The sequence below is a fragment of the Sorex araneus genome, chromosome 10 (genome assembly GCF_027595985.1).
Source record: "Sorex araneus isolate mSorAra2 chromosome 10, mSorAra2.pri, whole genome shotgun sequence".
NCBI lineage: Eukaryota > Metazoa > Chordata > Mammalia > Eulipotyphla > Soricidae > Sorex > Sorex araneus.
In genome coordinates this window covers 12,278,394-12,301,017 of record NC_073311.1, presented here as the reverse complement: position 1 = coordinate 12,301,017, position 22,624 = coordinate 12,278,394, and the positions used below count along the sequence as shown (strand labels likewise).

Sequence of the window (22,624 nt, the reverse complement as noted above, 5' to 3'; positions counted from 1 at the left end):
AAGGCAAGCTCTAATAGTTCTCTTACCAGAAATTCCTATCTTGCTCTTTTCTGCTAAAACATTTAGCGCTGAGATATTCATTATCTCCAAATTCCAAATTGTGCAAACTGTGAAAGGCAAAAGGCAAGAGGTTGACCTATTGCTGGCTTGGGTTTCCTTTGAGATGCAGATTTATGCTCTGTTTTAAACATTGCTTTTTTTCTTGTGTTTTGTCTTCTTGCCCTTCTAGAAAAAAAAACTATCCAAGATGACTGTCACTTACTCCAGTAAAGTAGCAAATGCGACTTTTTTTGGATTTCATAGGTTACTCCTCAAGTGGAGAGGGAGCATCTACAAACTACTGTACAGGGAATTTATTGTTTTTGCTCTTCTTTACACAGCAATAAGTTTGGTGTACAGGTACTTTCCTTTGCATGTCTCTTTAAATGGCCCTCAAATATCATGTAAGAATACAGTCTCAAAAATCAGCCCTGTGGTTGCCGCTGACCTTTGCATTACATAACCTCGTTTGCATGCTCCTTCCTATTGTCTTCTCCTCAGGGTAGGGTGTTTTAATCCACACCTAACCATGTGTAGGCTGCCAAACAGACTCTAACTATTATGTTCAGGTGAGACTCATCTCAGCCCCACATTAATTAGTCACTATAACGTATTGGGCTCCAAGAATGTGGCCATAGTATAAAATGGAAAAATTATACTTAGATCCTAACTATGCAATAATTTCAGATGACAAAGTTCACAAATTATTTGTGCCTCTCTCTACTGTGTTAGTCAGAGTTTAAATTGGTGAGTTGGCCATTTGGAGCAACTCTTCATGTAGTTCACATGCCTGTGAATGGCGTGTACCAGGCAAGCTTCCTTCCTTGCACCTGGAATGATGAGGCCCATCCTGGACAGTGCTCATCAACCAGACCGAATATTCAGCTAAAGAAAAAGCCTGAAAATTAGGTTATATTCTTTATAGCTTCTGAGTTTGGGGAATTTAATGTTCACAAAAGAAGATGTTTATTCTTTATTACATTATAATCTATGCCTGTCAGGTTGACAGAAAATTTGAACAACATCATGTTCAAACAATACTTTTATGACTGAAAGTATAGCCTTAATATCTTTTTATTAGTATTGTAAAAGGGAAGATTTATGAGGTTATTTAAATGAAAACCTATGGCATGCATTTCTTCTTGAGGGGGAAATGAAAGTTTAAAATAGGAAAGCTAAAGGTTTTTGAGGCTGTATTTCCACCTTTTCTATGTACATTTATCTGTTGTTTTTCTTCTCATGCAGATGAACAAATTTGTATACCATTTCTCTCACCTGTTTCTTCCTTGCAGCAACAGGAGGGATATTTGAAGAGGAGAGATATTAATTTGGCTGGCTGATATTTATCAGAAGTAAAATAGGAATAGCTATTTTGCTATATATTGAAGTTACTATTTCAGACAAAGGCGTATGTGGATCTACAAAAATATTTGAAAAAATATCTCTAAAGGGAAAAATTATTAATCATTTTGACAATTTGTTTGTCACTTAATTCTTCAGAATACGAAATGGTGGAAGACACTTGACCTTTCAGGATAATTGTCTCGGTAGTTTATTTTTACTAATGGGAATTTATTGCTGCTACTGCCACTTAGAATAGAATAGCTCTCAGAACAGTTGCAACATAGCCAAAAATGCTCCATAGGACTGTAACTACTATTTCAGTATCTGATTTACACCCCACAAAATAGTATGCATGTATTTTTTTTTCTAAAAACCAAAGTGTTCTTACTTACATGTGTAACAATAATTATTAGTTCAAGTCATTCTTCACTATTAAACTCAACTTTTCAAGTTTGTAAAAATAGATATTTGACCAGTTATATAAGAACTTTAGGCTGAATTTGCCAATAAAGCCAAACATATTCATTCTAGTTATGATCCTACTTATTACAAGCTTGTGTAAAGAAACAATTTGTTACACGATTTTGTGAATCTTATTTAAACAATTAATACTTAAATATTTTACAGAAAAACATAAGACAGGGCCAGAATTCATGAACTGGATTCTACCTCTTCCTATTTGAGGATGGATTTGACAAAATATTCACTGTCATACTTTCTACCGATAAAACTTCTGATAGCTAAATATTCTTTTCTTTTGACCAACTATTCATAACAACTACTTTATAATTGATTATGACACCACATTGTTACACTTATTTTGTTGTTGTTGTTTCGAGGCCATAGCTGGCAGTGCTCAGGGGCTACTCTCGTCTCTGTGCTTAGGAATCACTCCCAGCAGTACTCAGAAGGTCATGTTGGGGATCAAAGGCTTCCTGCATGCAAAGCATACACTCAGCTCCTTGAGTATGTCTCCTGTCCTCACATATTTTCCATTCTTTCATCTTCATAACATCCCTGATACATAGGTACTATGTATCTCGTCATTTAGAATGAGAAAACTTTGAGAGATTTGAAAATGTTCTCAAAGTTCAAATATGTATTGTGGTATGCCTGGATCCAAACCTGGCTTCATCTGGTCCCTGGCTCACGCATTCCATATAAAATTCTCTTGGAAAGTTGCACAGGAAGTCTTTTGGGGGAGATGTAGCTATATTCTCTACAAATGTGTTGATATTAACAGTTCTATAGATTCTCCCAAAAAGTTACATTTTACTCTCTGTTGGTTGAAAAATCAAATCAACATCCACTTGAAAAAGTTAAGTAATCCAGCCTGTCTGACCATTGCTATTTGAGTATCAAAAAACATTCTGACGTCACTAGTCGTTGGCACGCCACTTGCTGCTGCCTCTTCTACCAGCTTTCCCTGAGCTGGGAAATTCTGGCACCTCCTCCAAAGCTGAGGCAGGAACTCCAAGCCCACCAGGCACCCACACATCTTCCTTGGCAACTTCCAACACTCCTGGCAGCTCCTTCTCTGATGTCTGTGACCTCACGAGCCTTCTGCTTCCTCTTGGGAAATTCTGCTGACCCAAACGGACCTTTGACACATGTTACAACAGCACTCTCCTCCTCCCTGGAACAGCCACGTACATTCATTTGTGAAAGTTTATAAGAGTTGCTTCTCCTCTGGATTCGGATTACTATCACCATGCCTACAGGCCTTACTTCACACTAGATCCTCTATCACACACATGCCAGTGATAAATGTATGTTTAAAAATGCTGAAGACTGGGTTTGAGGCAGCTTGATCATACACAATTTGTTACTCGTGGCACATAAATATTAACCCGCCAAATTTAATAATAAAAAGTTTTCACTTCTAGGGGCTGGAGAGATAGCACAGCGGGTAGGGCGTTTGCCTTGCACGCGGCCGACCCGGGTTCAAATCCCAGCATCCCATATGGTTCCCTGAGCACGGCCAGGGGTAATTCCTGAGTGCAGAGCCAGGAGTAACCCCTGTGCATCGCCAGGTGTGACCCAAAAAGCAAAAAAAAAAAAAAAAAAAGTTTTCACTTCTAATTGATTAATTCGTTATTCCACATTTTAAATGACTGCAAAACTTAAATAGCTGTAAGATCTCCTGCAATAGAGCATTTTTAGATGAGGATGGGCTAATTAGTACATGCAGGAGAAAGTAAGATCAGAGATGTCAAATTCAGGGTTATTATTTAATAATTCATAATGTTCATCAATTTAATCAAGACACTTTTTAAAGTATGCCTGATAAATCATTGGAAAAAAGTGAATCTTTTATGAGGTACCTTGCTCCAACTTGAATGCATTCATCACATGAAAGCTTAATAATATAAGTATTTAAACTTTAAATGGTTAATAACCCCGCTATTTACTGGTAATATCTATATACAAAGAATCTTAGTAGTTAAAACATTCAGCTATTTTTAAGCTTTTTTGACTCATCAATTTAGGTAGGAAAGAAAAATTTATTGCTCCTTAAAAAAAATTTAAGATTATTTATGGTTAAATGTTTGCACTGAATGTCACTTGCAAAGTAGGTGCAGAAGTATAATATCATAAAGGGCTGTGCATTTTATTTTTGCTCCAGATTGTTACTTACAGGAGCCCAAAAACGTTACTTTGAAAAATTATCAATTTACTGTGACAGATATGCTGAACAAATCCCAGTAACCTTTGTGCTTGGTAAGTATAGGTGACACGCAGAATGCAGCCATATAGCTGTCTCCGTTAGGGTGACACCAGTGACTCTGCATGGGAGTGTTTCCAAGCTGAGAGGCATGCCAGAAAAGCCACTGCTTGCACTAGAACCAGAATCATCCAGAAGATTTGCCTTCAGGGCTGCTTTTGCTAAATTAACACTGAACAAGTTTGAGGCATTACTCTGCTGTTGGACAGTCATGCTTTCTCTTCACTAACTCTCCATTTTTGCCGTCAATTTTTGAATTCTAATACCCACTTACTGGGTGCTACAGCATTGCCAGGCACAAATTCCTTTTTTTCTGGAGGGCAAAAATCGTTAAGGTATGGGTATAACAACCTATTTTTACACCCCCCCATCCCCCACAAAGGCTAAAATGCAGCTAAAGCATCAGTGCCAACAACACGTCTGCTTCAAGAACTTGCTTCATCGTTGTCTGTTGTTCTGCAGGGTTTTATGTCACTCTGGTAGTGAACCGGTGGTGGAACCAGTTCGTGAACCTGCCCTGGCCAGACAGGCTGATGTTCCTCATCTCCAGCAGTGTTCACGGCAGCGACGAGCACGGGCGCCTGCTCCGAAGGACGCTGATGCGCTATGTCAATCTCACGTCCCTGCTCATCTTCCGCTCGGTGAGCACCGCTGTGTACAAAAGATTCCCAACCATCGACCACGTGGTTGAAGCAGGTATTGTGAACGGCTTTTCCTTTCGGGGCCCTTTCATCCCAGCTTAGATCGGCATCTCCAAAATTCAGAGTTCTCCTGTGCAATTTCCCTTTCTTCATTTCTTTGAGAAACAGTTGTTGATTCAGTAGTGTGTACCAGAAATATTTTTCAGAGACAAAAATGAATAAGACATGGATTTGTCTCACCAAGTTTACGTAGGGGGGTGCAAAAGCGTGACAGCTGCTGGGGCTGGAGACTGTGCAGGAAGAGGCGCTTGCCTTGCACTTGGATGACTGAGGTTCGATCCCGGCACCACATATGGTCCCCTGAGCACCACGGGGTTCCTGAGTGCAGAACCAGGAATAACCTCTGAGCACAAAAAATGTGAATCTCCCCCCAGACCTCGAGAAAGAGTGAAAGCTGCTGACAGTCTACCTCAAACTAAGTTTCATATAGTCACATGATATATATGTATATATGATATAACTATATGATATAATAACATCAAAGCATAGTAGTATACTATTATACCTTCTAAGATTATGTTATACCATATGCTATATAATATAGTAATATATCATATATAGCATATATTATGCCCTATTCTATATAATAATTATACCTGTTAAAACTACTTGTAACATGACCACGTATTTTCCAGCACTATGCAGTTTATTCACTTTCATAACTAGTATTTATGGGGCTGGAGCGATAACACAGCGGGTAGGGCATTTGCCTTGCAGGCGACCGACCCGGGCTCGATTCCCAGCATCCCATATGGTCCCCTGAGCACCACCAGGAGTAATTCCTGAGTGCAAAGCCAGGAGTAACCCTGTGCACCGCCAGGTGTGACCCAAAAAGTAAAAATATAAAATAAAATAAATAACTGGTATTTATTTTGGTTTGGACCTCAGAAATATATTCAGAGATGCAATGGCCTGTTCTTGATTTCCAGTGAGTTAGAGGGAGACCCAAACTACAATACAGGTGAGGAACACCTCAGTTCATACTTTCCCCGAAACATAAGTTAATTCTGGTAGGAAGCAGGAATGTAGTTTTCTTCTAGGCACTTCGAGAACTGGCAGTAAACGGTGCCTTCTGGTAGATCTGGTATTCCCTATTTCTTAAATTAGATTCAGATATTCTTGTGCTCCCAGAATAGTCAGCTGAGAACAAATCATGTTTGTAGGGTGGTTATCTTGGGTATGCTAATATTTAGCAAAGAAACTGTCAAACTAGTCCTTAATGGAGTGAGGTTTAAATGAGATTTTTATTGGTATGGGTTTAAATAAATATTGGTTCTTAATAATAGACTTGCTAGTCTGTTAGCCTGTATCAAAGAGTGTGCAGGTGGGAAAAGACCCATGAAATGACTCTACTTTTATGCTGAATACAACCTCAAATTAGGTCACTACATTCCATCTGCTTTTCTGAAATGTCTGTGAAATGTGTTTTTAAAAGACTAATTTTGAGCCTCAGGGTTTACTCCTGGCTTTGTGCTTAGAGATCACACCTGGTGGGGCTCAAGAGACCAGATGCAGTAACAAAGATTGTACCGGGTCAGTGCATGCAAGGCAAGTGTCTTAAACCCTGTCTATCCCTCTGGTCAAATAATAAGATTTTTAGAGGGTTTTTTGGGGGGGCTTTACTTTGGTTTGGTTTTGCATTCTTAGGTGAACGGGACGAGGGGTCAGGGCTTACTTCTAGATCTGCACTCAGGGATCACTTCCATTACTCAAAGGACCATATTTGGTACTGGGGATTGATCCTGGTTTGGCTAGTCACAAGGCAAATGCCCTACCCTTTGTACTATTGTGTTGGCCCCTAATTTTGCATTCTTTTATGGACAATGTTCACAGGAACTAATAACGTATAGTAAGAGTTAAAATCTTTACTTCACTACTAACTACTTTCCTTCTATGAATTATTTTTTGTGCTGCCATTCCTCATCCATAAAATGAGTTAATATATCATATTTGATATGAATCATAGACCTATTTTGAGTATTAAATAAGTTATTATTTGCTAAGCATTTAGAGCCATAACTATTATACTGGTGCAAGTTATAATGACTTACCTTCTAGTATAGCAGAACATAGCACTTTGGTCACTTCAGAAGATTCATTTGATAAGACAAACTGGGTTTTGTTGATCTGCTATGAATAGCAAATTGTGAAACTCAAGGTAGAAATAAGAGGAGCATAGAGGATATTGTTGGGGTGCAGAGTAAGATGTAGGACAGCAATAGGGTACAATGAGTTAGAAGGATTCATGTGAAAGATATAAAGAGCCTAGCAGAGGTATATTATGATGCAATGCAGTAAAATTTAACAAGCACTCTCCTCCAAATTTAAATATTGAATACGGCTCCAGAGTGTTTCGGTGTAAAATGCTACTTAATTTTATTACCCTTGTGTCTATAGAATTAATTGTAGTAACAACTCCTACCTCTGAAGAAAGGCCTAAAAACAAATGAGAAAGATTTAACCTGTTTCAAATTGATGAGTGTGAGTTAGCATTTCCTTGGATGAGTAAAGGTGGTAATTCTCTAGTTTGATTCATTCTTGGAACAAAGTACATGCATTCTCATATGAATTGGATGTCAGGCCCAACTATAAAAGTAAATCTCATCCTTCTAGCATTGCCTTCATAGTAAAGGTGCACTGAAAGGGAGCCAAGATTTCTGGGAATAGAGAAACCTTTGGGTCTCTGTCTGGTCAGAAATAAGCTCAAAGAGAAATCATTTATGCTAAGGTCTGAGGAAAGTAAATCAGACAAGGGGAATGGTGCAATTTCACATCTTTGGAGTGTATTTTTCTTAAATGCCAAGCCATGCTTTGTCAAGCTTCTGCAAATAGCTGTCATATACTTACATCCAGTCTTTTTCCCCTTCCAAGATTTGGAATATTGAAATGCCCCTATCTTCATCACCTCTTTTACCCCAACTGTCCAAGGGACAGGCATGTGAGTGAGAAGATTCAAACTGTGATCCACAGATCTGCTGACCCTCCACATCTTCACAATTTTTGGACTGTTTATTTAGAATCACATCCTGGAATCTACCCACAACTATTCCATCAGAATCTTTGGAAACAAATCCCAGGAAACAAGAATTTAATGTGCTCCTAGATTGGTTTGTCATATACTAAAGTTTGAGAAGTACTGAGCTGTGGCAGAGTTGAGGGTAAGGGGTCTGATTTTTAAAAATTCCTTTACAAACCTCTCGTGGTGGAAAGGGGCTTTGCCAACAAGCAGAAAATTTATTACTGCTAATAATAAGAGAGTGAATTAGGGGTTTTGGTCATGCTAGACATCCTGGAATTATCCTGGTTAAAAGATACAGTCTAGGGGATTTAAACAGGATCTAACGACATAGTAAGCATCATTTTGACTTGATTTTCTTAAGTATTTTGCAAGACATACGAGGTTAACGCTTTTCCAGGTGCTCCCCGGGGCTATAAGTGGTGATCACATAAAGACAACTGCGAGTGCTGTTCAGTTTGTGGGACCACACCTGGTGGCAGAGGTGCCTGGGGTTTACTCCCTGTGCATCGTTTGGAAGTGCTCCTGGAGATGCATGAGAGACCATGCAGTCCTGGGAGTTGAACCCAGACTTCTCACATCCAAAGCACATGCCCCAGCCCTTAGAACCATCTCCCTGGAACCTAGTAATGTTTCTATTAATGTCTGTAACTCACATTACCTATCTTTAAAACTCTGATAAGAAATTGGTTGAATTATTTTTTTCTCCAGGGGCCCATCCGGTGATGCTTATATGTTACTCCCAGCTCTGTGCTGAGGCATTGCTTCCGGCTGGGCTGGGGGAACCATATGATGCCAGAGGTTGAACCTGGGCCTCCTGCAGGCAAAGCACACCCTTAGCCCATGTCTTTTCTTTCTAAAGTGTTTTCTGGAAAGGCTGAAAAGGAGGCAGTGGAATAGCCTTCACCCACCCCCACCCCTATCCCAGGAAGGTAAGATGTGCATGTTAGGTGGCAGCTCCTGGCCTCTGCGGAGAAAGATCTTCAGTGGCTGGGTTTTCCAGGGCAGGCACCGCCTCTGACTCCTGGGTCCATGTTTTTCCAGCTGCACACATGCCCCCACCCCCTCCCCAGTGTCCTTTTCTGCCAACATTTCTGGGAAAACCAGGAAGTCCTGAGCTGGAGAGAAGCTTTGTAAGCTTTCCTTAGTCCAGATCCAGGGTACTCACCATGCCTGTGGGCAGAAAGGCTGGTCAGCAAAACCCAAGGGGTGAAAGCCAAGGCAGAAGGTAAGATTGAAAGTGCAAAAACCCTCATCGGAGACCAGAGAGAGAGAGAGAGAGAGAGAGAGAGAGAGAGAGAGAGAGAGAGAGAGAGAGAGAGAGAGAGAGCAGCAGGGAGGGCACTTGCTTTGCTTATGGTCAACCCAGGATTGAGCCCCAGCATCACAGGTGGTCCTCTGAGCCCCACTTAGGAATGACCCCTGAGTGCAGAAGCAGGAGTATCACCAGTTGTGGCCTCCAAAATAAACACTCATCAGGTGATCTTCCCTACACCCCTGTCAGGTAAAGAGAGGTTCTTGAACTTGAGGGCACATTAGATGTGGCTAAATACCAATTGCCTCAAACTGCAGCCCAAGCGATTCCACTCCCTAAGTCTAGGTAGGGGTCTACAGTGAGTATACTTGCCAAACTCCTGGAGACTTTGCAACAGGGGATCACACTGGGAAATAACATATTTGAGAGAGCCACGGGGTTTCCCTCCAAGCTCTTTGGTTGGCTTCAGGGAAGGTTTGTGCCACAAAGATTCCAGGTGGACCAGGAGAAAATGTGGGTTGGGGGTGCAGAAAATGGAAAGCAGCATTTCCTTCTGAACATCCAGCTATACTGCATGAATGAGTCTCCCCTGCTCATCCCTGAACTTGTCTTACTCTTAAACTGGGCAGTGAAGGGCCAGAGAGGTAACACCGTGGACAAAGCACTTGCCTAGCATGCAACCAACCCACGTTCCAATCCTGGTTTTGTATATGATCCCCCCCAAGCACCACCAGGAGTGATCCCTAGAACAGAGCCAGGATAAGCCCTGAACATGCCCAGGTGTGGCCCAGCCCTCACACTACAGTCAAAATTGGACAGCTACATCACTTCATTCTGAAAAATTAAATGGCAACCACAGTGAATGTTACAGAAAAAATACAAAGGCTTGATGTTACAAGTCAAATTTCTCAAACAATAATTTTTTCTCACATGAAATAAAACCATAGCAATTAAATTTGAAATCATGTCTATTATGCTGAAAATTGCCAGAATTAGAGGGTTACTCATCATTTACCAAGGGAGTTATGACAGAGGAATCTGGTTGGTTTTTTTTTCTCTTTTGGGTCACACCCAGAGATGTTTAGGGGTTACTCCTGGCTTTGCACTCAGGAATCACCCCGGCGGTGCTTGGGGGACCATAGGGATGCTAGGAATCGAACCCAGGTCGGCGACGTGCAAGGCAAATGCCCTACCCGCTGCGCTATCGCTCCAGCCCCTGTTGTTTTGTCTATTGGCTACAAACCTGCCCTGGAAAATTCCAGTCATTTCAATCAGCTGCCCTGGAAGAAGTAATTGCGTCCAAATCCAATCAGGTGCACAATTCCAGATCTTTGCCAATCCCAGTGATGTCCTTAATTGGGTGCTTACGTCAGGGTATGAGACCAAATCAAAACAGTTTATCTAGTGTTTCACAGTGATCAGTCACCAGGGGCCAGAGGGAGAGAGAGTCCCAGGTTCTGAGCGTACGCTTCGTAACCTGCTGGATCTTCTGAACACCACCTGGAGGGACCCCCAAGCACAGGGCCGAGAGCAGGCCCTAGTGCTGCCAGGTGTGACCCAAAAATAAACAAACAAAATTAACAACCAGGGTAATTTTAGAGAAATTACAAACATTCCTCTCAGGGCCAGAGAGATAGAGTAGATAAGGCGTTGGCCTTGCACAGAGTCATCCTGGGTTTGAATCCTGGTACCCCATAGGGTCTCTCCAGCACTGCCTGAGCACAGAGCCAGGAGTAAGCTCTGAGCACTGCTGGGGGTGGCCCAAAGCAAGAAAAGAAAAAGAAATAACATCTTTCCAATTTATGAAGTACCATTAGAGTACGGGGGGGGACAGATTAAATAAGCATGCTTATTAAGTATTACATACTTTTGATAAAACAGAGAAATGAATTAATAAAGTCCTGGGGAATCTTACAGTTCAAACCACAGTGATCAGGGAAAGACACACTGAGAGGATTACATTTGACTAAAACCCTCAAGATGGGCTGTAAAGATATTTCAGGTTTTAAGGTGTTTGTCTTGCAGATGGCTGACCCTGGTTTCATCCCAAACACCTCCTGGGGTGATCCCTGAGGCAAAGCTAGGACTTAAGCCCTGAGCACCTCTAGGTATGACCGAGAACAATAAAGAACAAAATAACCCAAGATTTATAGGTCTGAGACTTGGGTTTGAGAGGAAGAAAGGGAAAATAAAATCATAGTCACTCCTCTAAAAGGAACATTCTAGGATCCAGAGAAATGGATAAAAGACTGGAAAACATGCTTTTATGTGAGACTCTCAGATTCACATCAGTTCCCCACTGCTCGGTCCCTGAGCACCGCCAGGAGTGATGCAGCAGGAGTAGCCCTGAGCAACATGTGTGACCCAAACACCAGAAGACAAAAATTAAAGTAAAGAGTAATAGTACAGTGGGTAAGGTCCTTGCCTTACACACAGTCAGCCCAGGTTTGATCCTCAGCATCCCATATGGTCCGCCAAGCACAGTCAGGAGTGATTTCTGAGTGCAGAGCCAGGAATAACCCCTGAGCACTACTGGTTGTAGCCCCAAAACAAAATAAAGGGGAAAAATGTTTTTTATTTTAAGGAAAAGAAGCATTACTAAAACTATTGCTAAACTAAGCTGCCAGGCATTTTAGCGCTTAAAAAAGATTTAGGATAAGGGGCTAGACCGATGGTACAGTGCATAGGGCGTCTGTCTTGCATGAAGCTGACCTGGGCTTGGTCCCCAGCATCCCACAGGGTCCCCTGAACACTACAGGGAGTGATCCCTGAGTGCAGAGCCAGGAATAACTCCTGAGCATTTTCAGGTGTTCCTCCTTCCCACCCCCCACCCCCACTCCCCAAAAAAAAGATTTAGGATAGAACATACAGTCTTCATCCTCAAAGATCAGTAAAAATAACCACAAATGTTTTCACCCATAGCTCATTGTCAGAGAACAACGCAAAGAGATTTGCACTGAAACTTTACACCTCTAGACTGTATCTGTTTTTCGAAAATAGTTTCCTGCTGTGCATTGGTAGCTCCTAAGAGTAATTGGAAAATAGTAAAATTTGGGATGGGGGGGGGTAGCTTGAGTGGTAGAGCATGTGCCTAGGATGTAAGAAGCCCCGACTTTGATCCCCCCAGCACTGCATGACCATCCAGCAACGCTGGCATGGACTCTTTAAAAAGCAGCAACAGGGCCAGAAGACAGTACAGGAATTAGGGTGCATGCCCAGCTCTCAAACCAACTCGAGTTTGAACACTGACGTATCGTGTTCTCCCAAGCCTTGTGGTATAGCCCTGGGGTACCCTAAAGCATCACGTCTGTGGTCCACATGTGCACTGAGCACTGCTGGAGGAGCCCTGGGGCACCTGAGCAGGCCCTTTGAATTCCTGACCCAGATGGCTTCCCGCAGGACCCCCCAAAGGACCAAATAAATAAATAATAAGTAAAAACATAACAGCAAACAAAAAACATTGTAAAACAATCAATAAGAAGACATGAGGAAAGACCCCCTTTAGTTTAAAGTCTCCCTGTAAAATTCTGGGATGTTCACAGGCAGATCCTCACTGGGATTTCAGCGACACTTACAGCTCACATAGCAAGCTCCTGCTGTCAAGAGGTGGTGGACATCAAAGCTCTAACTTGAGCTGCACTAGGAGGCGAGCCCCATGCTTAGAGCGTTGAGCCTGTGGTCTTCTCTCACTATGGAGCATAAAAACGGCTCTTGTGAACTACGAACCTGCCCTGTGCTCTGCTGTTCACTGACACATTCCAGGGCTCAGGGGCGCCTTGGTCTCTGATAAACCTGGAACTCTCTAACTGCTCTGTTCTAGGAGAGGTGGGCAAGAAAACAGCGGTATTCCTGGCAGTGCCAGATTGTCCTGTGTTGGCTGAACTTCTACAGGCTGAGTCAGTTCCCCCTATAGTCTCACATGACGAGCCCGGAACAGACAGAATGTCATCCTGGGAGTGAAACCTGACTCACCTATGTGCACTTGCGGGGGACGGAGTAATGCACCCGGCAGTGCCGACCTCCTGGATGGTGCCTCACTGGTCTGTTTTAGGAGTCCAAACAAGGCTATTGAACTCAACAGGCAAATGCTCCTCAGAGTCTAATTGTAGGCCACTTTCACTGAAGTTGGAAGGGTTCTTATTTAAATTGCAGATTTACAGCAGCCTTCCGAATTAGCACCTAAGAGCCAGAGAGATAGCACAGCAGGTGGGGTGCTTGCCTTAGTAGCTGACCGGAGTTCTATCTTTGGCATCCCATATAGTCCCTTGAGCACTGCCAGTTTGCTGTGTGATTCTAAACTGAAGAGTAGTTGTTTTGAAAGTTTGTTGCGATTGGGAGCTTTTAAAAATATTAATGTCTCCATCCCAGATATTAGGATTCAATAGGTGTGAGGTGAAACCTGGGCAGTAGAATTTGAAAAATTCCCCCCAGAATATTCCCAGATAAAGAAAAGGTTAGGATTCACTGCACTGTGGTGCTTCTATTAATTCTTCAACTATATCTGCATATGGGCTTCTATCTAGCCCCCCAGGGTAAATGAAACTCTGGTCCTCACCAGCAGTGAGGACTTAAAGGCACTGAGTCACTGATTCACTGTTCCCTTAATGGCCTGTTTAACCCTGGCTACCCCCAGAAACTACGTGGCTGACCTGGGTTCGATTCCTATGTCCCTATCGGAGAGCCTGAGCTACCGAGAGTATCCCGCCCGCACAGCAGAGCCTGGTATGCCAAAAACAGTAACAAATCTTACAATGGAGATGTTACTGGCGCCCGCTTGAGCAAATTGATGAGCAATGGGATGACAGTAATACAGTGATACCCTGTTTTAAGCTTTTCAAACTATGACTTGGAACTTACTATTGTGGTCTCAAATCATTTTAGTGGTTTAAATAAACAACAAACCTCTGGTCTCTGCCCTACACAATATTGTCACAATGTGATTCTCTCTCTCTCTCTCTCTCTCTCTCTCTCTCTCTCTCTCTCTCTCTCTCTCTCTCTGGATCTTACTTTCCCCCATTGAACTTACGGAACAGCTGGCGTTGAATGGTTAGCCTTGTTCCACTCAATGGGAAAATGGAGATGTAAATGAGCCGAGTACATTGCCTTCTTCCCCCTTCCCCAGGAAGTCATCTCTCTGGGAAGGCTCAGAGGATGAATGCACAACATTTTTCCCCCCCAGAAAGAACTGGCAGCAAGCCCATCCTGCCTTCACGTTTCAAGAGGCAGAAAGACCTTTTAGTTCTTCTGCTTCTAGAGCCTCATTTGAACACTCTGCTTTAGAGGCAAAAGACATCTGCCTCAGTTTAACCTAGGAAAAAACAGGCCGACTTGACAGTAGACACACATCTATGGTGACTGGAATTATGTTTATAATTATACACAATAAGTTCTTCAGCTTGAGGACAATAAAATTTTACCTTAAAGAATCATGTCCTACTACAAACATTCATCACTGCAAACATGGAAACCTTCTGCAGGGATTTCTTTTTCTCTTTTTTCTCTTTCTCTAGCTAGGAATATTAAGGAGGTTCTGGGGGATTAGCAGTATGAAAATAGCTGGGCAGAGCGGAGCAGCCAGAAGGAGGAGAGAGCACAACAGAAACTGTGGGCACATGCAATAGTGAGATAAAATAGCAATGCCAAGGGTGTGGCTAGGGCTGGAGGCAACACAGCACCGAGGCAGGCTTGTGAAGGGGACAGGGCAGTGGGGGGACCATTTTACATATATAATTTTTGATTTGGGAGCCACACCTGACTCTGCTCAGGGATGCTCAGGGACCATATGAAGTACCAGCGAGCACCTTACCCATTGTACTATCTCTCTGACCCAACATTCTACTCTATAGCAAACACTGAATTGATTGGACCAATAAGCAAGAGGTCTTCCTTAATTCAACCAATATCTTTATTTCCAAAAAAACTTTGATTCACCCAATAACTTTATTTCTTTTGCATAAGATATATGACTCTGAGGGAATAAAATCATAATTGTTCTGCCCACACCCACTTGGAGAGTACATTAACGCTTGGCTTGTCACCCTTCATCTTTTACAGTGCATTCAGTCCATTGGGGACGAAAGTGCAAAACCAACAGCTTTCTTAGCTGTACCTGTACCACTGGGGGTCAGGCAGGAAGGCCTTACTCTCACTTCAGTATTTGCACTAACTGGATCCAAACTCTGCTTATGTGCATTCTGCTCTGAATCCAAGAAAAGGACTGGCTGGGAAACTGAATGAATTGTATGGGAAAATAACCAAAGATAAAGTTATTCTTTGGTCAAGTGACAGAGATTTTGCAGCCATTATATAAGCAGAGTCACTTTTGAAAATTGCCTGACAAATACCAAGAACATAACTATTAAACAATGAATATGAAATGTCTGTGAACCAGCTGCCAATTAAAGGGTGAATTGTTGTAGCACAAGAATGAATTGCTGTAGCAAGTCTTTAAGCATGTACTCAAGACAGGTCAAATATGTCTGTTAACTTCTTGTAATAAGGTTTGACTACTGCCCTTTAAGTCTTTATGAGTTGGGAGTGTCCTGGGCGTAGATTATCTGGGTCACACAACAACTTTGAGATGCACGAAGAAATAAGAGAATTCTCAGAGTCTGAATCTAGTCTCCTGTTGGTTAATGGTGGTGTAGTTGTTCTTATGTTTATTCAAATATTGAATTCAAATGAAAAGTAAACAAAATCATCCTTCTATGGGCAGTGAATAATAAAGCATTGCTATGTAGCACTTGACAAATAAATGTGCAACTGTCTGGACCAAACTCCACCAAGTTTCTCAGAAAAAAATGAACGCTGATGCCTGGACATCGCCAATTGAATCAGAATCTCTGATGATAACACCCAGACACGGATATTTTCTCCTTTTTGTTGTTTGGTTTGGTTTTGGGGCCACATCTGATAGTGCTCAAGGCTTACTCCTGCTCTGTGCTCAGGGATCACGCCTGGCAGGCTCAGGGGACCAGATGAGGTGCCAAAACTGGGTCAGTCAATGCAAGGCAAATGCCCTACCCCCTCTACTGTCTCTCCAGCCTCAGCACTGTTACTTCCAAAAAGTACCACCTAGGAGCTGGAGAGATAGCTGCAAGAACTAGTAGTATGAATGGTCTGCACCTGAGAGACACTGGCTGGATCTCTAGCATCACACTAGGTTGTCCTCTGATCACTCAGTCAGAAGTAGCCCTTCAGCACCACGTCTTGGTGTGAACACCCTCCCCCACAAAAAACATTTTGAATTAAAAATAATAATGAAAGTACCACCAGAGGCTAAAGCACAGATCTGTGTTGAGGCCCCCTGCGCTACTGAGCCCTGATCACAAGGGTGAGGCCCAGCCCAGCTCCCTCTTGGTTTAAGAACCATTACAGGTGACTCAAATATTGTGCATGATTCATGGTGCTTATTCTCAGAAATGCGGGCATGGGTTCTTTCAAAGACCTAAGGAACTCCAAAGCACTTTGACTTTGAAAGCAGGCATTGATCTCACCTCTTTGACAGTGTTCCCAATAGAGCTACCCCACTCAGAGCTCGGTCTGAAGGGTGAAAAGGAAGATTAAACAGGATAACCAGAATGAATAATAAAGCAATTACTGTAAATTGATTACTGGTTAAAGCTAGAAAATGAGCTACATTAAGGCAAGAAGTAGATTTTCATCTGAAACGTATTAGCTGAATGCCGTCTGCAAATTCGCGTTTCTGAAACAAGAATAACTAAAAAATACCGGACAAAAATCAGTTTCACTTCTAGTCACGAAATAAAGGACTCAACGCCATGTAATACACAGACAGCATAGGGTTGATAATAATAATATGGTGTTAAAACTTGAAAGTTACTAAGACGGTGAGTTGACTTACGGTGGTGATAATTTTGCAATGTATATAAATGTTGAGCTATTATGGTGTACATGTAAAACTAAACTAATATTTTATGCCCATTATATTTCCATTTAAAAAATAAGTTTTTAATCAAGAAATAAGCTTTAGTAAGAAAACACTATTTAGACTAAATCATAATTCATAATTTTTTTTTGGCTTTTTTGGGTCACACCTGATGATGCACAGGGGTTACTCCTGGCTCATACACTCAGGAATTAACTCCTGCTGGCGCTCAGGGGACCATATGAGATGCTGGGAATCGAACCTGGGTTGACTTCGTGCAACGCAAACGCCCTACCTGCTGTGCTATCGCTTCAGCCCCCTAAATCATAATTTTTAAATATTCATTTAAGGGCTAAAAGTATAGTCCAGTGGGTAGGGTTTTTGCCATGTGCCTGGCCAACTTGAGCTCAATCCCCGACACCCCATATGGTCCCTGAGCCCTGAGTGATCCCTGAGCACTGGGTCATGAGGAAGCCCTGAGTACTGCCAAAAATTAAGGAAAAAGAAGAAGTATGAGGCTGAAGAGATCGTACAGGGGATAGCGTGCTTGCTTTGCACATGGCTGACCTGGGTTGGATTCCTGGCACCTTATATGGTCCCTTGAGCACTGCCAGTAGTAATCTGTGAGTGAAGAGACAGAAATAAATTCTGACCACCATCAGGCGTGGCCCCAAAACCAAAAAAAAAAAAGGTTCATTTAAAATAAAAAGGGGGTGGGTTGGAGCGATAGCACAGCGGGTAGGGCGTTTGCCTTGCACTCGGCCGACCTGGGTTCGATTCCCAGCATCCCATATGGTCCCCTGAGCACCGCCAGGGGTAATTCCTGAGTGAAGAGCCAGGAGTAACCCCTGTGCATTGCCGGGTGTGACCCAAAAACCAAAAAAAAATAAAATAAAATAAAATAAAAAATAAAAAGGGGTACGTTCAAGGTTAGTCATTGCAGCATTATTTTTAATAACAAAGATGTTTAATTTAAATGCCTATTCAAAAGATGACTAATTTGATAGCACAGCGGGTAGGGCATTTGCCTTGCACTCGGCCGACCTGGGTTCGATTCCCAGCATCCCATATGGTCCCCTGAGCACCTCCAGGGGTGATTCCTGAGCGCAGAGTCAGGAGTAACCCCTGTGCATCGCTGGGTGTGACCCAAAAACCAAAAAAAAAAAAAAGATGACTAATTAAATGAAATAGTATATAATTAACTAGTATGTAGCCAAAATTAAGAATGCTTCTGCTCTAATAACCAAATTTTATTTTCAGTAAATAAATGAATAATAAAAGTCATTAATAGATGTGAATTAAGCAAACCAGCATTTGTACTTCTAAAAACTAAGCCAGTCTGAAAATCTTCAATTTTAGATTTTTGTATCATTTGAATTACTCAATACTTTTTTTTTTTAATTTAGACAGTGCAATGTACAATAGTGCTCATTTAACGTGTCAGGAATTTGTGGGGCCCACACTCAGCATCAGTGGTGCTGGGGGCTGGGGCTGCCCCCAGGCCGGGTGGTGTGGACATGGTAGTAGGATGCTCAGAGCCGACAGTGCCCGGGAACCAGCAGAGCTGGGCATGTGCTCTGTGCAGAACCCAGATGAAAGCCGCACAGTGCCAGAACCTGACTCAGGGATTCAGTCATGCTGAGCATGTGCTCCTCAACTTTGAGCCCAATGCTGATCCCCCACATTTCTTCCTTCTTCTCCCGGGATGTCCCAAGCAGTGCTCAAGAGACCCAGAGTCCCCTCCCAGTGATGCTCAGTCAGACAGGCAGGTGGTTCAATGCAAGAGTCTGGGGAGGCATTGCTGCCAGGGCCACCAGTGGGGTGGCTCAAGGGGGGCAGGGGAGGGAGGCAGTGGTGCTCAGGGGACCATGTGGTGCCCAGGATCAACAGGCTCATCTGCACTAAAAGAAAGCACCTTCACCCTTCTAATATCTCTCTGGTACCACATTCCTTTGTGTTGTTGTTTTCTGGCTTGAGGGACCCACACCTGGCACTGCTCAGAGCTAACTCCTAGCTCTGCACTCAGAGGCTTGGGGGACCATTTGGGGTGCTGGGGATCAACCCCAGGCCAGCTGTGTAGAAGGCAAGCACCCCATCTGCTGTACTCTCACTGCAGCACCTCGCCCCACCCATTTTTCTTATTTTTAAGACAAATACAAACCATTTGAGGTGGAACTAGTACTATTTCCCCATTATGTTCACAGAGACACAGATATTTATAGCAATGTGTTAGTGCTACACCAAGTCTGTATAATCTCGCCATGTTCTGTTTTGTGTGAAGGTTTTATGACTGCTGATGAAAGGAAATTGTTTGACCATCTCAAATCCCCTCATTTGAAATACTGGGTTCCATTTATCTGGTTCGGAAATCTCGCAGCAAAAGCCCGGAAGGAAGGTAGAATCCGAGACAGTGTTGACCTGCAGTCCTTAATGACGGTGAGTACATTGTAGCCATCAATCAAACGTACTCAGGAGAGACCAAGAGAGACCTGAACGGAAGGTCAGACCCGGATGAATCCACTACTCATTTCTTGTTCCAAAAGCACTGGACAACTGCACCAGCCTCAGAACCACCAGCATGCAGGACAGAGCTGGCTTACAGAGTTGAGCTCAGAGCTATTGCTTGTTTGGAAGCTCTGTTTTTAACAGGCTAGGTAGGCTCTGTGTTAGGTTCGGACAGGAAGCACCCTTTGAACGATGAGCAGCATCTGCCACAAGCCCAAAGAATCTGAAACTCACGAGTAGACTTGCTGCATTCTTGGCACCAGACTCCTAGGTGAAACTGTGGAATAGAAGTGAATTTCCCCAATCAATTTCCCAAATTTGGACTATCCTGAGCATAAACCAGCTTTTCAGGTACTCCAGGAAGCAAAACTGGATTTTCATTAAATGAAATAATCCTGAGTTTATCTGAAAACCAAATTTATGTAAGACCAAACAGATTTTGGCTACCACAGTCTCTTACCTGGATTAGACTAGGAACCAATAATTTAAAAACAGATCCCAAATTAGCATAAACTTTTTTACTTTTTTACAGTCTTAGTTAATAACATATGTTCAATGGGGGTGGGGGGAACCAATGAATCTCAGTCCCTTTCCTGTTCCAAAGATTGATTTTTCTGTTAAAATAAGCTTCCTAAAGTCCCTTGTCTAGGGAGACAATCTCAGATGAATTCATTATTTTATGAAAATTCAGAAATGGTGTGTTTTCAAAAAATAAATAAAAATAATCTACCCTCCAAATTTACAAAAATGACTACAAATTTATCATTTAAAATATGAATCATTGGGCTGGAGAGATAGTACAATGGGTAGAGCACTTTGTGTTGCACACGGCTAATCCGTGTTCAATCCCCAGCACCCCCTATCATTCCCCAGACTACTACTGCCAGAAGTAGTCTCTGAGTGCAGAGTCAGGAGTAATACCTGAACATTACCAGGTATGGGCTCCGAACCAATAAATTAATTATTTAATTTAATTAAATGAGTATTAATCACTGCCTTTACATCAGACGTTGTAATTCAGATTCAGGGTCCTTAAGATAGTACAGCAGATAAGGCATTAGCCTTGCATACAGCTGGGCTTGGTCTCTGGCACCATCAATGTTACCCCAAGAACTGTCAGGACTGATCCCTGAGCCAAGAATAAGCCCCGAGCATAGGCTAAGTGTGGCTCCAAATCACTCCTACCCAAAAAGTAAGTAAATAATAGGTTCAATAGAACGGGAGAAATTATTATAAAATTCAAGTTTATTTTAATGTTAAACATAGATCTACTGTACTACCCTTGCTGCATTTTGTTGAATGATGTCCATTGCTTGTTGTTTTCAGAATTTTCATTTGGAAATGCCTTTCAGAACCCATCACTAACCTTACAAAGCTGGTCTCACCTCTACAAACACATTCACAAAAGAAGTGGCCACATTCTGAGATTCAGTAAATATTATTCCTGTACCCGTCATTTTAGTGAATTGTGTCTTATCTGTTTCTGGCTCAGGAAATGAACCGCTTTCGCTCTTGGTGCAGCCTCTTATTCGGTTATGACTGGGTTGGAATCCCACTGGTTTACACTCAGGTATCAAATACTTTGCATGTGATTTATATTTCAACTTCTGGCGTCCTCTAGTTTGTTGTCAGCAGCCAGTGCTATGTTCTCACTTGAATTTTTCTCTTTTCTAGGTTGTCACTCTGGCTGTCTATACCTTCTTTGTTGCCTGCCTGATTGGGCGGCAGTTTTTGGATCCCACCAAGGGCTATGCTGGGCATGACTTAGATCTCTACATTCCAGTTTTTACTCTCCTCCAGTTCGTCTTCTATGCTGGATGGCTCAAGGTGACTGACTGAAAGCCACTCTGTCATCTCAAGCTTGTCTTGAACTCCGCACACTGGCCCTTAACTGAATCTTTAATAAAGCACTTGGGAATGACTCCCAGGTAGATTTCACATGTAATAGCTCAGAGATGTTATTAGTTTTCATGAGATAAAAGTGCCAGGGAGTCAGTGAGTACCACAGTCTGAAGCAGCTTGTTTATGCAAAAAGATGACAAGAACGCTCTCCTAGTTTTTGCTTTTAAGTCACTGTGTGCTCGTTAGGATTTTGATGAGATAATTAAATTAAAGTAACAACTGTATTTCACATTGATATTTTATACTACAAAAAGCTGCTAAGTAAAGGACAATAAATAAGAAGCATTATATATCAGACTCAAATATTATGATTATCTTATATCAATAGTCTCAATAGTTCCAATTCCCTAAAATCCCACACTAAATGCATCTCATTTTCAAAACCAGAACTGAGTCTCAGAATAGAATAGACTGGGGGCTCAAAGAGATGGTACATAAGCACTTTGCACACAACCAACTCGGGTTTGATCCCCAGACCACGTAAGGTCTCACAAGCACCTCCAGAAGATATATATCCCTGAGCACAGAGCCAGGAGTAAACCCTGAGCACTGCTGAGTTGGCTTCCAAATAGGCAACAAAAGAGAATTGATCAGAATAAAACCCAGAAACACCAAGGTTAATGACAACATTTAATTGACCAGGAAATTTAAAACATGTCATTGTGGCGAGAGCAAGCTTATCCAGTCATTGGTGTAGACTTTTCCTTGTTCTCTCACACACGAGGTCCCCCTCTTCACATCCCTCCCGGTATGTAGATGAAAGTATCAGGGATTTTTTTCTCTTCTCTCTCCCTCTCCCTCTCTCTCCCTCTCCCTCTCTCTCCTTCTCTCTTCCTCTCTCCCTCTCTTTCCTCTCTCTCTCCTCTCTCTCTCCTCTCTCTCTCCTCTCTCCCTCTCTCACTTCTCTCTCTTCTTCCCTTTCCCTCTATGTCTCAGACAGGTATATAATTAAAAAGGAAAGGAAGACAAATCTACTGGCAGCTTGAAAGTGGCTTTCAGAAAATGTAATGGTGGCAGGCTTTACCTTCCCAACAGCCACATGTTGACATATGCGTCATCAAGGCATCCCTGTTTCGGCTGTGTGCTTCCCGCAGATGCCTTTACTTAAAAACAAGTAGGCTGGCATTTCAGATTGCACTCCAGAGAGAGAAGGCATGTCCTTTTCAAATGGCAAAAACATTTTTTAACCAGATGACAGTAACTCTTAATTATTTTTACTCATTTAAGAGAGAAACAGCAAGAGAGACTA

The 22,624-nt window shown here is 42.4% G+C and overlaps 1 protein-coding gene across 1 annotated transcript in view; it reads left to right on the top strand.

Annotated features, from left to right (window-relative positions):
• Nucleotides 1-247: 247 nt before the first annotated feature.
• Nucleotides 248-22,624, top strand: part of BEST3 (bestrophin 3) — a 48,812-nt gene continuing 26,435 nt past the window's right edge. Inside the window, exons 1-6 of the mRNA XM_004602805.2 lie at nt 248-399; nt 4,010-4,104; nt 4,571-4,804; nt 19,250-19,404; nt 20,966-21,043; nt 21,148-21,300. Coding sequence (XP_004602862.1) covers nt 248-399; nt 4,010-4,104; nt 4,571-4,804; nt 19,250-19,404; nt 20,966-21,043; nt 21,148-21,300 — 867 coding nt within the window. The remainder of the gene's footprint in view (nt 400-4,009; nt 4,105-4,570; nt 4,805-19,249; nt 19,405-20,965; nt 21,044-21,147; nt 21,301-22,624) is intronic.